Here is a 16,602-nt window from a genome sequence, read left to right as displayed (position 1 = left end):
TCTATCGGTAGTTAAATTTATGTTACGAGTCAAATTTTGTCCACTTCTCGTGGTGATTGACTCGCAATTTGGTGTATACTAATAAATAAATAAATATTAAATATCATGGGACACCTGGCACCAATTGACCTAGTCCCAAACTAAGCAAAGCTCGTACTACGGATACTAGGCAACGGATAAACATGCTTATATAGATAAATACATACATAAATACATATTAAACATCCAAGACCCGAGAATAGACATTCGTATTATTGATAAATATCTACCCTCAAGCTTTGTAGTCAGGTTCTCTACTCTAACCACTTGGCCATCGGTCATTGATGAAGGTTGTATTTTTTATAACGTAAAAGCTTGCTATAAAACTATTTCATCTACAAAGAATTCTTTACGGAATAATTTCTTTGAAATCAATTACGAAATGAACATGTATCTACACCTATATAGTAAATCCTCAATTATGCGTTCAAAAACCATAGGTAATAACCAGCATTACGACATTGGATTCTATTATGAACACGGTTGTATCTTAAGCGCCACGACCACGTGCAGCAGCAGGTCGTCGCGCGCGCAGCGGACGCAGCTCGTGGGGCAGACATACCTACCTAGTTCTCGTTAATGCAGGTCATACTCAATGATTCTTGAACACATGATAGAGAATTTAATATATGGATATACATAAAATATTGTATGCAACTGTACGTAATTAGGCCTTAAAACACCCATGTGACCCTATTATGAAACTCGGCTACGCCTCGTTTCATAAACCCACACTCGTGTTTTAAGGACCCCTATGACGATACAGTTGCATAAAATACTATTATAGCTTGCAAAAAAATCCGAAATTGAATTAAATATTCGGGTGAGGTTTCTCTTTTCTTGTGTTAGGGTGTTTTTCTCCATTCTATGTAGATAATACTGATTCTGATTTTTTAACAGTATTTTCGCGTCTTTAATCTTTAACTTTTTATTAATTACAATAAACCATATTCTCTCGTCGTCATCGTCGTCTCAATGGCTGAACAACGGAGCGCTGCCGCTGGGTAATGGTAGTAATGGCACAGTGTAAGTAATGATAAGGGTGCGCTTAGACCAAGTACGATGCGGATGATTAATTATTGTTTTAAAAAAGAAAATAAAAACATATCCTACTTACTTAAGTTTTAACTACTTTGCTGCTAAAATACACGTGTGCACGCTTGCTTTTGACACCGACGTGTATACCAGTCAGAGTACACACTCCGTGCTTTCATCGTATTATCTCCGACTCAGCACCTCCCGGAACTCACGTGCGCATCGATGACTCTTTGACAGGATGCATGTAGCTTCGAGTGCGTTGCACCGTCAGAGTTATGTCATGTTTGTTTGGAATGTTGGTATGTATGAATAACTCTTTATTATTATACATAAAGATAAGGCACAGTTAACAGATTACATGACTAAACACAATGTCCGTAGGCGAATTTGTTCTTAAAGCAGGGTTTCTTAATGATATGTTCATGGACCATATGATCTGTGATATGTCTGTAATATAATAAGTGATGTGTAAAAAATGACTACATAAGCAATTCTGTGTAAAAATTTTAAACCCACTAGGTACTGGTTTTAAACTTCTACCAGAGATGAGCAAAACATGGAGCGTTGCATGAGGAAAAATCAACCAATAGGATGCAGCGCTGATCGAGGCTAAGAATAAGAAGTAATCCTATTGGTGGATTATTTCTTCCCATATATGCCTGTTGCATGCGTAGATCAGACGTTAAATCAAATTAAACTTTTTTAGCCAATTAACACTGGCATATTGAGTCCCATTTCAGAATAAAAAACAAAATATATTTTTTTTCAATGGCTAATGCAAAAGTTTTCGACGCATAGCTAATGGCCAGTTATAATTTTTTTAATTGAAACAGTAAAAAAGGTTAAAGTGCAAACAAACATACTTACATAGATGACATTGTATGTAACAAACCAACATTGTAGCAATCAGGCGTGGTAGACTGCCACAATAAAATGTAGGAAATTAATGAAAGAGAAATTGCTTTTGACACAAATTTTATTTAATATTCCAGCATTTAACCTCTACAGTGGCAGTTACGTACAAAGTCGTGATTTTACTGTCGTCTCGTTTATATCAAAAATAATTAAATTATTCGATTTTTTATAATGAACTGACTGACTGAGGAGTTGTACTGAAGACATACCTAACTCGGGTTACCAGTTTTTCATAAAAAAATGTTTATCTTGCAAAAAAGTGAGATGAAACCACGAATAAATCTTAAAATAGTTGTATTTCAAAGGCCGTGCCAGGATAAGCTAAGTGATTCTGCCCCCATCGAGTTTGGGCTCGTAATTTTTATGGATGGTGTGGCTCTACATTAGTAATAAATTGGCAAAATTTCAGCCCCCCAAACTTAATAGTTTTTTGTATAAAAGAAAAAAAGAAAATATAATTTTTCTTCAATATCCTTTTTTTTTCAACATGTCTTAGCGTGCATCACAAATATTGTACATTCACTACAGATGATTATTTGACATGAATTACATTTTCATTGTCATAGAAAAAAAAAAAATTATTTACTTCCACTTTAGAGCCCGCTCTAATTTATTCACCAGTGATACATACACTCAAATAAATGAGCTATAACATGTATTTTTTCAAAATTATAGCTGTGGGAGAACATGGAGATATCTTTACATAAAATACTTTACCATACATTTTTCTGCAACAAAACCTAAAACGAATTAATGATTGAAATCTCTTTAGAGAAACGTGCACGCGGCATACTAAATACTGGCCACTTACATTTCGTAAGGTCTTAATTTAAAAAAATATGAAAAGTTTCACGGCGGAATATGAATCACTTGCTTATCCTGGCACGGCCTTTACATGATCTATACGTGCACAATAGGTTTCTTGAGTTACTTGTACCTACTTAAAGTGATGTTAAGTTAGTAAATGGTCAGTTTTATATTCCTCCGTGGAACGACAGTGGAATCCTTTGTTTTTACCCCTACCAAACTGTTTATTCAATGTACCTACATGTTTTTAAATTAGGCAGTAATTAATATACGATATAATGTCTCACATGAGAGCAGAACTTTTTCCCAGTCCACCATTACAGAGCTCGTTTGGAAAAATCCCAGAGTTTCAGTTGCACTTTTAAGAAATTTTAAATTAGAACTAATGAGCAAAAAATGCGACATTCTTTCTTTATATCTAGAACAAGGTTTGTTACAACAGCTTAAGCGGGAACTGCATGATATTAGGCATCGTACAAATGGATGAAATGATTATTAAAATAAAACGAGGAACTTCTACTGTAGGACACAGGCGTCCAGACTACTGATATGCAAGTTGCGGAAAGTTTCCAAAAAGTTGGAAAAGTTCTCGGAAATTTCCGGAAATTTCCAGAAAAATATAGGAAATTTAAATTTAAGAAACGGAAAGTTTCAATCCCCACACAAAATTTGAGAAGTTTCTGAAATTTTCCTATATGAAATATTCCACAATTTTGAAAAATTTCCTTTGGCACATCAGTAGTCAGGCACAGGGGACATGAGTCGTAGTTACCACGTGCGCCCATTGCGGTTTAGGTACTTCACACACATCATTGAATTTGTTCGCTTACACCCATCTCTTTTCCGCCTAGACGAGTGGCGTAGCTAACGGAGGGCTAGACGGGGCAGTGCCCCGGGGCCCCCAAGCTCAGGGGGCCCTCGGACTCTGACTTGTAAGTATAAATTGATAGTGAAAATTTCTCCCACATTCGGAATTTTCGTAATACGGAACAAACGATTTAAAATATTTAGTTTAGTTGGAGCCTATATATTTTATTAGCCTGCCTGGCCCGGTTTAGTTAGGGCCTTTGGTTACCAAGCTACGCCACTGGCCTAGACCCAACCTTAACAGAAAAAAGGTTCAATAGGAAAACTAACCGTGATTAATATAAAAGATCTACTTAGTGGCATAAGCAGTTTAAATTAAATATTCTTTCTCAGCACAGTCTAATTACCACTTGGCGCGCTCTCAAATTTACGAACATAATTTAATTAGCTCTTATACAAATATAATTCTCAAAGTGGCGAAATTGTGCCGACGTGTTTGTTATTTATTGAATAACTTTACTATCATGAACAAACTCTCAACAAACGCCTAAAATCCTTAGTTGTATCATATTGTATGCCTTGCTTCTCCGCTACTAATCGTGCGCGTACGTTACATCTGTGCGGCACATTTGCTCTTACATAACATATGTTAACATACGGATCTGCTTTTCTCCTCGACTACATAAAATAATACGTGGATGAATATTCTAACGTTTTAACCGCTCGGTTGAATATCATTTCAATCCCACTTTTAGTAGGTTCAACGGAAGGACAAGCCCACCAGACCCCGTTATCAATGATCACACTTTAGATTAAGGTAACTTCATTAAAATGTACCATGGCTAGCATCATCACTTTTAATAATACGAATACCTACCCACTTGCCGTGATAGTAATGATGAAAAAACAAACCGGCCAACAGCGCGTCGACGTTTTTTTAAATTGTTATGAAATCGTTTTTTTTGCACTTTTTATAAATGGGATTGATATACTGTATACACTACAAGTTTGTTTTCAAAGCTAGCAACATCGAGCACATCTTTCATTCCGTTCATTCATTTCATTTTGCTTGACTACGTAACTAATAGCTTGCTCGCTTGCTAAAATAATCTCAACGTTTCGACTACTGCGGCCGTGGTCAACTCATGACAAAATTGAAAACACTATATGTTTGTAAATTAAATCATTCTCCCTAGAAAATTACACGTGCTAATCAGCATTTCGCAGAGCCTTGTCGTTATGGCTCAGGAGCTGCCATTTTCCGGCTAAACAGAATTAGCAGCATACCTGTTTGCAACGTGATCCGCGTACAGTATGCCCTAATCCTAATTAGTGAAGTCGTTTCCCGAAACGTAAAACTAATTCTAACAAAACTGGTATATTTTAATTTTCGCGGATGCCTGTGCTGTATTATAGTAGGTACGTAGCGGATAGTTTGAATTTGAGCTCTTAGAGCCCAGCCCTGTTGTCCGGCGATATTTTCCTTTACCAAAAAGATCATGATAAATTTCAAGTAACTATTCGCACAAATATTATAAAAAAACTCAGACGTGTAACTTACAACCTAAGTGACTCTGAAATTCGAAGTTTGGATCGTGTCGTCTCTCACACACTCCTGTTAAATACTATTAGCGTGAGCGGGAATGTTGTTGCTACGAACTGAATCTTTTTACCTTGATATTGCGCTACCACACGTGCAAACAGCTACGTCTGTTTGACACATATGTGTTTTCATGCAGAAATCGTCCTAGTCTACTTACTACATTACGGGAGCGGCGATGGAAGTTGTAAATTGAAACTGCAAATTTAATTTCCATCGATCTTGTTTGAATTTGGAGTGTCCGTAGACAATAACTAGTTACAATCCGTGAGCTCTTAGAAAAACCTACGGGTTTCGGGGGAAACCGGAAGGATTCGCGTTGTAGAAAATGACAATTGTCTTTGTGACTTAGTAGCAACTTTATTTTTCGAACTAAGGGAACCGCTACATATACAAAAATAGAAATATTTTACATTAGCATTAGCAAAATTAAATTAGACATTAGCAAAAAACGGCAAACATCACGTTTACCGTATGGGAGCTCTCCATAAATATTTATTTTATTTTAATTTAATTATTTATTTTTCAAGTGAATATATATCTAAATATTCTGACTTCATTATTTTTCGTTTAATTGTCAAAAAATAATATTTGTCCGGTGTGTGTTTTCTGATGTCGGACTAATTAGATTGTCTTTAAGACACTGTCTCCTCTCGCCTCTTTGCTGCTACTAAAATCTTATAGTATAAGCCCTCTCAAAAAGATATTTTTTTCACTTGGCGTGTGGCGCACTGCGGCAGCGCCCGCACGCGCTACCTTCAGAAACTTCGCTTCCTATAAAGAATTAAAAGCCTCCATTAGCATTAGACCGATGGCGCGAACAAGATTATTTCACCACTAGGTATCTTTACTACGCGCCAAATTATCTTCAGCATCATGTTTTAAAGTGTTTCAACGTTTATTGAGACTTTTAGAATAAACTAGGTGTTGCCCGCGACTCCGTCCGCATCGAATTCGTTTATAGCAATCGCGCGGGAACTATGCAATTTTCCGAAATGAAAACAATCCTATGTCCTATCCTATCCAATGTCCTAGCTTTGCGTTTGGGACTAGTCAATTGGTGTCAAGTATCCCATGATATTTATTTATTTTCTGTCCTTTCCTGGGACTGAAACTATCTGTACCTATACCCGACACCTAAATCGGTTAGCGGTTTAGAGGTGAAGAACAACAAACCACAAACAGACAGACTTACAAACTTTCTCGTTTATAATATAGGTAAGTAGGATGATGAGTTCATGTTTATAGCCGGATTTTAAGAATCCTGGCGTTTCGTTGAAAATATATTTTCGAAATTATTCATATCCCGACTGTGTCATATGGATGAACGATTTTTTTCTGAAACTGTACCTAAACTTGTTGTTGTTAGCCTATTCTGTCCCACTGCTGAGCAAAGGCCTCCCCCCAATACTTTCACTGCTCTCTGTCCCCTGCATACAAGGGCCAGTCCTTCAAGAAGAAGTCCAGTTCATCCCGCCATCGCCGTCCAAGTCTGCCAGGTCGCCTTTTCGAGTTGGTGGGCATCCACTCGGTGGTTATCTTGGCCCAAAACTCGTCTGGCATGCGGCAAACATGGCCAGCCCAGTCCCACTTCAGCTGTGACGCCGTTCGACCTACATCAGTGATTTGGGTCATGGAGTCAGTTAAGGTCATACCTAAACTATTCAGGATATATTTCAAGACTATCCTGTAGAACCCTTTTGGTTTATAGATACTTCAAGTTTAAAAAAAATGGTTCGTGCACATACAACGGTTGGGAAAAGAACCATTTGGGAAAAATATTTCGGCGAACAATTAGAGAACCCCGATTTTATTTGTGTGTTGTCTTTTTAGGGTTCCGTAGCCAAAATGACAAAAACGGAACCCTTAAAGGTTCGCCATGTCTGTCTGCCTGTCTGTCTGTCCGTCCGCGGCTTTGCTGAGGGACTATCAATGCTAGAAAGCTGTTATTTTGCACGAATATATATGTAAACTATGCCGACAAAATGGTACAATAAAAAATTTTAAAAAAATTTTTTTTTAGGGGACCTCCCTCCCATAGACGTAAACTGGGGGTAAACATTAAAATCGAGCGTCCCCCCCCCCTCTAAAATCTAAACCGGTGGGTGAAAAAATTTGAAAAAATTCACGATAATAGTAAATATATCAAACTTAGGTACTAGGAAAACTATAACGGTTAAGGTTTTACCTAAACTTGGAATATTTCGTACAAAATACGAAGTCCTTAGAAAAATATTACTTTATTTTTTCGTAATGGCTGAACCCTATTTCGGGCGTGTCCGACATACTCTTGGCCGGTTTTTTTTTTAAATTATTTTTGCTCAGCAGTGGGTACAATCGAACAAACTGAATCATGTATACGGTCAAGAACTTAAATTCATGAGCCACCCACACCAAACCAACAGCGCACAAAAGTCATTACGATTTTCATTGTTAAATAATGCGATGTGACTATGACGTTTACTGTGAAATGGTTCCATGGTAGCTCATGAATTAAAGCCCTTGTCCATACCAGGGTGGAACCTTTGTGCTACTAATGTCATGATGACAGCCCATACTTTTGTCAAGGAAATCATAGTGAAATTGATTATTAAAAGGATTCATCCTTATACATGAGTCAGTTTGTTTGTTATGTTAACAGTCAAAACGTAATACGTATGCCCGATAAACTTTTCTCTAGCGTCTAAGTTTAGGGTGAAAATCTAGTACTACATATAGTATGTAAAATTAGTCGCTTCCGTGTCCCCTAAAGGTAAATAACTATGTTTGAACAGAACCCTCATTACCATTGTGCAAATCACGTAAACAAGCAGACTCAAGTATGTAAATGTGACAGTTAATTGGTATCAAAGTCAATTAACGTGCAAACTTACGTGTTTCTGAGGCCATGCGTGGGTTGGGAATTGAAATTAATTAGGTAAATAGTTGGAGGAATTTTACAAGAAGCAAATTATGATATTTTAACTAAAGTTTAACTATTACTTCGGTACAACTTCAAGTTCTACGCAACTAGCATAAAAAAGTGAACTTCGTAATGAATTTTGTTACGGTTTTCACCAAAAGTTGTATGAAATTTGATTGAAAAGCAAATGTTAGTTACCTATGTAGAGACTCTGCTAAGTAATAGTTATCTCGGATGGATGGATCATCTTAAGTGCACCTTGGTTAAATGTTAGGTTTAGTATAAGTCGCCTGTATTTCGAGATCTTAAACTTTTTCTTAACTTCGTTAATTGAATGGTGTTCGGTAATCCGATTTTGTTTTTGAGTAAGACTTTGATATCAGAAAACGAGCCCTTTGGAAATACATTTTAAGCCGTATTCAAATGCACTATCTTATCTTATCTTATCTTATCTTAAGCTTAGGGGTCCTTGCGGATACACTTCGACCCGTAGGGATCTTTTGTGTAATTACCCCTCCTTCGCACTTACTCTATTGCCTTTATCACCTCGTCCATAAATTGGATGATTTGACGTAGCGGTAGTGCCTTAAAGTCTCCTGGTGCGGGGTATCCGTCGCCAAAGAGTCTCATTCTTGATCTGGCGAGGGCGTCACATTCACACATAATGTGTTCCATTGTTTCGTCTTCCTCGCCACATATTCTACAGACTTCATTGTATGCACTAAGTGAAAGCTAAAGTTTTCTTTTATTTTTACCCGACTGTCCAAAGGAGGGTTATTTTTTGAGTGCATGTATGCCTGTCTTTATTTTTTTGATATTAATTAAGTACGCCCGTACAAAACCGGGGGTACATAAAATAGAGAAAAAAAAGGTAAATTTTTGCTCTTAGTTGGCCTACTAACCAGAAAAGGTGTTTAAGTATTTCATTTCATAAAACTAAAAATAACTCAAAACAGTTCAAGCTCATAATTCAGCGTAACTAGAAACCGATAGCACAGATGGCATATGCCTATGAAGTGCTGATATTGAAACTGGCAACACCAGCGAGCAGTGTAGCCAATATCGCGGGAAAATGCGGTCAGCCTGCCTAGCAAATTACTTTTGTCATTTCCACAGAGTCAGCTATTCAAAGGTACAAGCGATGTAGCTGAATGCACGAAGAGTTATAAAGGTGTACCCAAGATTCTATTGTCCGGAAATAAAGAGCATATCACATGCTGAGCTGTTAGTTTTTCAATAGTTCATAATAGATAAAATTATGCTTTTGTGCAGTCAAAGGCATAAATATATACATACGTTATTAAGACGCCAAAAATCCTTCCTAACTTCCTTCCGCTGGCGTTCGTGTCGTCAAAGTGTGTTGTATGTTTTTATATGTGTCCCACTGAAAAACAGCGTTGCGGCTTGCCGTAACATTACGCTGAGTGGGGTCCACTTTATACTATTCGATGTTATTTTTTTTTCCATCTAATGTATTTTTATGAGTATCGAATATGTGTAAATAAATGTTTCTCTCTCTTTCTCTCTCTCTCTCTCTCAAAAATATCTATACACCTTTATGACACTGACCATAATAGGGCTGATGTATACATATTTTGACGCTATGACGGAAGATTATGCCTTCGACTGTACTCTGCGGACGTAAATAGATCTAAATTTTATTTATCCAGAAAAACAACGAAATCGAAATCGATTCTACTCCCAGAACATTTTTACCTAACAGTTGGACTATAATATATAATATATAATGAAGTGTATAATACTTGCTTATGGTAACCATGCTGTCTCCCTAAATTAAAAGATGTTTGGAAACAAGTCAGGTTCATTATCAATTATAATACCCCTCTTTTTGTGTCGGGGGTTAAAAATAGCTGCACGCTAATTGACGTCCAGGAATATTTAATAAAGTTTCCGCGTCTGCCGTTAATAATATGAATTTGCGAAAGCGATTTAATTATAAAACGCTCATGAAGATTCGAGGAATCCGGCATTAATTAGAAATGACCGCCTAAGATCCCGATCGGCATTCTGATAATTATTGTGTGAAGAAGGAACAAGGAAAACAAACCAGTTATCAAGAACAAAGCATAATTAAAAACATCGCATTTTTTAATTTTCGGACTTGTTCAATGTGCAAAGGCAATAAGGTAAATACGTTTAACATCACAAATCTGATTGATTGTGGATTCTGAGACCGTTGGGTCAGGTACCTATGAAAAACAACGTAAGTACCTACATATATTTCAATCTACAAGCCAAACTTTTTCGGCTAATAACAATAAAACCTACATACCTACCTAGTTTACTACTTCGCTACTTGGAGTTTTATCCCTACCCGTATTAGTTTAAAAAAGATACCTACACGTAGTAACTACTTTGTACACTACACATTTTTGCAGAGTGGTTTGTTTGTTTTTTATTGTTTTAATTTTTTGTGACTTGGTAGGTACATACCTACTCGTATTAGATTATTTTGTACTAGCTGTTGCCCGCTACTCCGTCCGCGTAGATTTCGTTCACTGCTGTCCCACGGAAATTACGAATTTTCCGGGATACAACTATTGGACTTTAAATTAGTATTTTCTGTCAGCTGTTTATTTTGTATATTTGTGGGCCTGTGAGAAATGGGTACTTAGTGTCTGTAGGTTGACGCAGTTGTAAGTTCCTTGAGTGAGGGTAGGTAGGTACCGTGGTGTCGACATTGGTTTAATTGAGTCTTTTCTTTTAGTTGTTTGCGTATTGTTTTTCTTTTTTCTTTGTTAGTTGTGCACCTCATGGTGCTCACTGGTATAAATTGTATATTAGTATAAGTTCTCATTAAGTGAAATGTAACAATTTCTTTTGAGAAAATAAAGTTCTATAAACATAAAACCTACGTTGTCTGACACACAATCTTATTGCCGTATTTATCCTAAGCCTCTTAGTATTTGCCCTTACAGCATTCCCAGATTCTACACGAGAACGAAAATAAACATAGAAATACCGATAAGCAATAAATACGTGAGGTTTAACCGTATTTCATGTGGCTATAAAACCGAGCTATACCTATGCTGCTGTAGATACGTGGTTTTGGCCGCTGTGGTTCGTACAAACTAAGCAATTTGCACGCAATTGCATTTAGCGATAATCCGATGGCAGGGAAAATAATGTCGGTGCGCGCAATCCGAAAACAATTAGCCCGAACACAGGATTAATTTATACAAAGTAATTAAAATAAGCAATATTCTGTTAGGGTTCGCATACGAGCTGGGATGTTTAGTTGGGGTGAATCTACACTGGCTTATGGTCAAGTAATAAATTTTAGCGGTGTATAGATAACAACCGTTATAGCCAATATGGCGAGTGGAATAGTGGCGAGTGTGTGGTGTATGCGACTAAGATATTCGAGTGGGTTGACCGGCGGCGCTCTCGTGTAATTGGATTTAGGACACTCAGCGCGATCAACCAAGAAGTGTTCAATTCCGGCTACTTAACGTACACGTCTATCTTGGATTTCGTTATGCAAACCTACTGCAAATAAAAACAAACAATTAATAGTACATTGTGTTTTAAGGGCGGTAAATAAGGAATTACGAACGAGAGTATATTAGAAGCCCGAAGTCGGCTTTAATGAGTCGATGTTCGTATTTCTAGTACCGCCCGTGCGACATACAATGTTTTTCATCACATTTGCTACTAAAATTTTATATTTCTAAAAGAAAAATATAATTCTTCCAAATATTTGAGATACCTAAGGCTGCGCTCTTGGTAGCGCCGCCCTCCCCCTCCCGCAGCGTGCGCTTGACATGCGTGTGCGGGTGGTCCTGCAGTAGCGCCATGCACGTGCAGCAGCAGCGCTCGCAGCGGTATCAGACGCACATTGACTCATTTACCGACCTTGAGCTTCATGACAAGGAAATTTGTACGCGTAATGACTCACTTACCGACCAAGGGTTTCATGACAAGCACATTAAGGACGAGGGATTTGGGGGGTTGCAACCAAGGAAGCCTGCATATTACGGCATTGTTTACAAGCAAGTGTGATGAAATAATAATTTATTTACAACAGTAGTAACACCATAATAATGATAAAACGTTGTCCTTTGTTTCAGACGTTTTGCGTGGTCTCGAAACGTTTCCGCAAGAACTACATCCACCGGTTCACGGCCACCCGTTCCTTGTTCTGGTGGTCGCCCTGGTCTCCCTGGCGGCGGGCTTGCGTGTACCTGTCCACCAACCAGTACTTCGACTACTTCGTCATGGCCACCATACTGCTCAACTGTGTCTTCCTCGCCATGTCGGAGACCGTCGAAGAAGCTGAGTGAGTACTCTATTTGATGGTTGATGCTTGTGGAACATTGAGGCATTACGAGTTGAATCGGTTATACCTACGTTTCTTACAGACATTTTAACGTATTCACTACCACCTGACTTCCACAGGTGCCACCGACGCACACGTGCGTTCAAGATGTATGAATAATTATGACAGTAGCACTGGGCGAAGTTCCGAAAAAGCATATATGCGTCGGTGGCATTGAATGCGTTAATAGAATTTCGTTACGCAGACATTTTTTCTCATATTTTTGTTTCATAGAATAACCAATATGCAGAACACTTCCTTTGGAGAAATTTAAATCAATGATTATTGATACAAATGAAATTTATTTTTACATCAATCAGCAAAGATATCGTCATCATCAACGGCCTTTGCATCTGTGACAGATGAAAGAAAGAAAGAAAAGAAAAGAAAGAAAATACATTTATTTGGAACAGTGACAGAATAATTACATAAAAGAAAGAGAAAAAAAAAACAGTGTTACTGTTCACGAAACGGACCCACCTCAGCATAATGCCGGCTCAAGAGCTGGCGCTGGTCTTCCGGTGGGACCGTGAGGCCGTCATTGCACGCTGCACGTGCGACCGAACCGTGCCTAATTGTGAACGCGACTGTCTATGGTCAGCGCTACCAACACAAGCCAAGCATGACATTGACATTGACAACTCTGACACGGTCAACCACACGTGCAGCAAGCAAGACGAGAACAAAACATAATATTCAACATACCTAATTAACATTAGATGTTAATCTAATAAATAGTGAACAAATGGTAAACACCGAAATAAACTACAAACAACAGGCGTATCTTTCTTTCTTATTTACTTTCCAGATATTTACAAGCATTTACAATCACAATTACTATTTATTTTCAAAGATAACAAAATAATTATATTTAAACGAGAGTTTTTTATGAATCTGGCTGACTATTTTTTTACGATCGAAGGCGCGCGGCAAAGGACTTGCGCCACTATTTTGATGCAAATTTGCAAATGGGTTGTTCGCCATGAATACTTGCACAGGAATCAATCTAGCTTGATCTTACTTCTGGGAAACACTTGTCCCTGTTAAAACTAGAAAACAAGCCAACAAATTTACTTGTGTAGGGATTGTTTTTTTTTAATCATAATTTTAATGGGTTTTCATTATGACGATCCCTAGAGGAGAACCAATTTTATTTTAATTGTAATTTTTATTCACATCATGACATGCTTAAAATTTTATTTTGATATTATTATTTTTTTATATATAAATTGAATGAATAAATAAACTAAACTATTTTTTACTTTTAAATTACGCTACCTGCTCTAACTGTACTATTAATTACATCATCGAACATTATTATAATTAAGCTAAGATTGTAAAAATGATTGGTAGGTATTTATATAAAGTAAATGGGAGAGTGGACTTTATACTGTAAAACAAGAAATTTATATTGTGAAATTATTGAATAGAAAACGACAAAATTATAATCTGACTGATTATTGTAGGACCTCAGTATAATATTACAACTTGAGTTAGCTCAGTACAAATAAAATTAAAGAACAAGACATTTTCCAGACCGAGAGAGCAAGCTAGATTGTATTACAAATTGGAACTGCTAAGTTGATACTTTACAATAAAATACAAGACAATCTGTATTTTATGACCGCGCTTTGTGAAGAGATCGAAAACATAAAGAGAGCAATCCGGCAAAAAAATCCAGATTACGTTTTCTAGCAAACTACAGATGCATTCAATTTGAATAAAGTCATGCTACATTTAACAGTATCCTTTATTCAAAATGATACCCGTGGCGATCTTCACGTTTCACGTGAAATTACCTAATCATACTCGAAAATGCCGGTCACGCGTCTCACGATTTGAACTCAAGATGTGCACAATTTAACATACACGCTCCACTAACTTATAATGACCTGTCGAACTTAATTCCCCACATGTCCTAACTTAGCCATTTGTATTAATTCAATATCAAATCGCGTTCCCCAATTGATTGGAAATAGGATCTTTAGGCCCTGTTTACATTATTCAAGTACAATCATTCTAGTAGCATGACGCTATGGTGCTCAATCGATCTATTGTAACACGGCAGATGCTGGAGACCGAAGTCAAAAGGAGAAAAGAGAGTTGAAAGTTGTATTTAAACATTCGAGTTGAGGAACTTCGATAGCACGTTCCATAATGACACAACAGACTAGCATCGCGGTACTACAATTTCATCATCATATCAGCCTAAGTACGTCTACTGTTGGACATAGGCCTCCCGAATGGACCTCCAGTTGCTTCGATTGGAAGCAGCCTTCATCCACCACGAACCCACGGTTTTATCTAGCTCATCCACCTATCTTGTTGGTGGACGTCCTACCCTGCGCTTGCCGATCCCCCGTCTCCATTCAAGAACTTTTCGGCCCCAACGGCTATCTGTTCTCCGTGCTATACCTATGTCCTGCCCATTGCCACTCGACAAGCTAATTGGCTTGGCTATGTCGGAGACCCTAGTTCTTGTATGTATCTCCTCATTTTTGATTCAATACAATGTCATGCTACTGGAATAATTTTACTGAAATAATGTAAACAGAACCTAATGTGGCTTATTGAGTAGGTCAAATATGGTGCTGGGTGTAATTTATTCCGGTGCGTGTATGGGCAACATACCGGCAACATTAATCGCTATATATGATTCCAATATTAGGTGGCAATATGGCGGTTGGGGTGTATTAATTTTGACATGTCATGACACCTGTTACTTTCGTCACGATGACGATGCGTTTTGTTGTGGTGTGGAACGAGATAAGTTGCCTTTTGTGCTGCTAAAATGTTATTCGTGTTTCATGTTGCTCACTCACTTGATAAATAGGTAGCATACTCGTAGAACAATGTACTGTGCTTAAGACATTTTTTAATTGACCGTGTTGTACTGACGAGCCCGTCCGTCGGTATAGCTAACCCATAAAGATATTAAGATATTCCAGATATCATAGATTTATAAGATATCCCATAAGATATTGTTTGTTTATCTGTATTTGTTTACTTATTTTGTACAATAAAGAGTTTACATACATACATACATATCGCTATATAGGTAGCTATACAACTGTGTCGCTACAACTTCATGTAGATAATATGTATAGTAACGAAATGCAGCAGAATTCCAATAAGTACCAAATGCCTACAAATAAGCCAGAAAACCACACGAAACTCCATCGGTATCGATATGCGGATACACGTATTAAACGTACAGCTAATATGACGGCATTATCGGGCGTTCGATCAACAGGTTATTGATTTAAAGTTTACAGCGGATGGCAGCCGTCGTGCCTTCCCCGCCCCGTTTACCAGCTAACGAAAGAACCTTCCAACACAGCAACACGACTCAAACTCCTGTAACTCCATCGTATTTCAAACCTGTCGTGGCAGGAAACCTCTCGCGTTTCTATTCAACCGTTGGCATCAGTTATAAAGCCGGGATTCCTTTGGCAACACTGGTTATGAACTCGCAAAGCTTTGTTTGAAGTCTCGACCTGAAAACTTTGCTTAGCGGTTTTCTAGATGACATTTGATTTTGAAATGTTAGTTCGAAAATGGCGGGCACCAAGATTAGTATGAGACGTAGACAGTTTGTTGTTACCTAAAGTTGTATTGTACTGGCACCGTTTTTAACACTACATATTATGTATGACTTTATTTTTCTACTGGTTTTAGCGCCGATTTGTTTCCTTGCAAGAAAATTTACTGACTGGCTCTCTATCCTGTGGAAATTTCAAGGAACCCCTTCTTAGTAGGTAGTGCACCTTTACGATTATCAATGAATATCTGCTGAATTTTATGTCTTACGCTCCAAAGGTTATTGGGCTGTGCCCGGTGTCAGACAGACAGAATATTCTTTAATAGGTATAATATTGGCCTTCCCAAATTCCTAATAATCACGTTGTTATCTTCATTTAGTTACGCCGTAAGATGAACAATCAAGCTAAATTTCATTTGTCTAATGTTTTATTAGCCGAAAATAAAATAACGCAATCATAACATATTTATTCATCGCTATACATCTTATGAACAGTGGTTTCATATGCTTGAGGCCGTATCGTGTGAGCCAAATATATTGCCAAAACAGTAGTAACAAGAAAGATTAGTCGATTTGTCGTAATGAGAACTTTAATAAAACTTTGTTAAATGCTT

The 16,602-nt window shown here is 37.5% G+C and overlaps 2 protein-coding genes across 2 annotated transcripts in view; one reads left to right on the top strand and one right to left on the bottom strand.

The window, feature by feature from the left end:
• LOC141434868 (alpha-N-acetylgalactosaminidase-like) overlaps nucleotides 1-16,602 on the bottom strand; it is a 544,783-nt gene that overhangs the window by 348,449 nt on the left and 179,732 nt on the right. The window lies entirely within an intron of this gene.
• The window catches only part of LOC141434971 (uncharacterized), a 205,927-nt gene that overhangs the window by 146,211 nt on the left and 43,114 nt on the right, over nucleotides 1-16,602 (top strand). Inside the window, exon 5 of the mRNA XM_074097467.1 lies at nucleotides 12,200-12,408. Coding sequence (XP_073953568.1) covers nucleotides 12,200-12,408 — 209 coding nt within the window. The remainder of the gene's footprint in view (nucleotides 1-12,199; nucleotides 12,409-16,602) is intronic.

The sequence above is a fragment of the Choristoneura fumiferana genome, chromosome 14, assembly GCF_025370935.1.
Source record: "Choristoneura fumiferana chromosome 14, NRCan_CFum_1, whole genome shotgun sequence".
NCBI classification, from domain to species: Eukaryota; Metazoa; Arthropoda; class Insecta; order Lepidoptera; family Tortricidae; genus Choristoneura; species Choristoneura fumiferana.
This window is presented reverse-complemented; position numbering and strand designations above follow the sequence as displayed.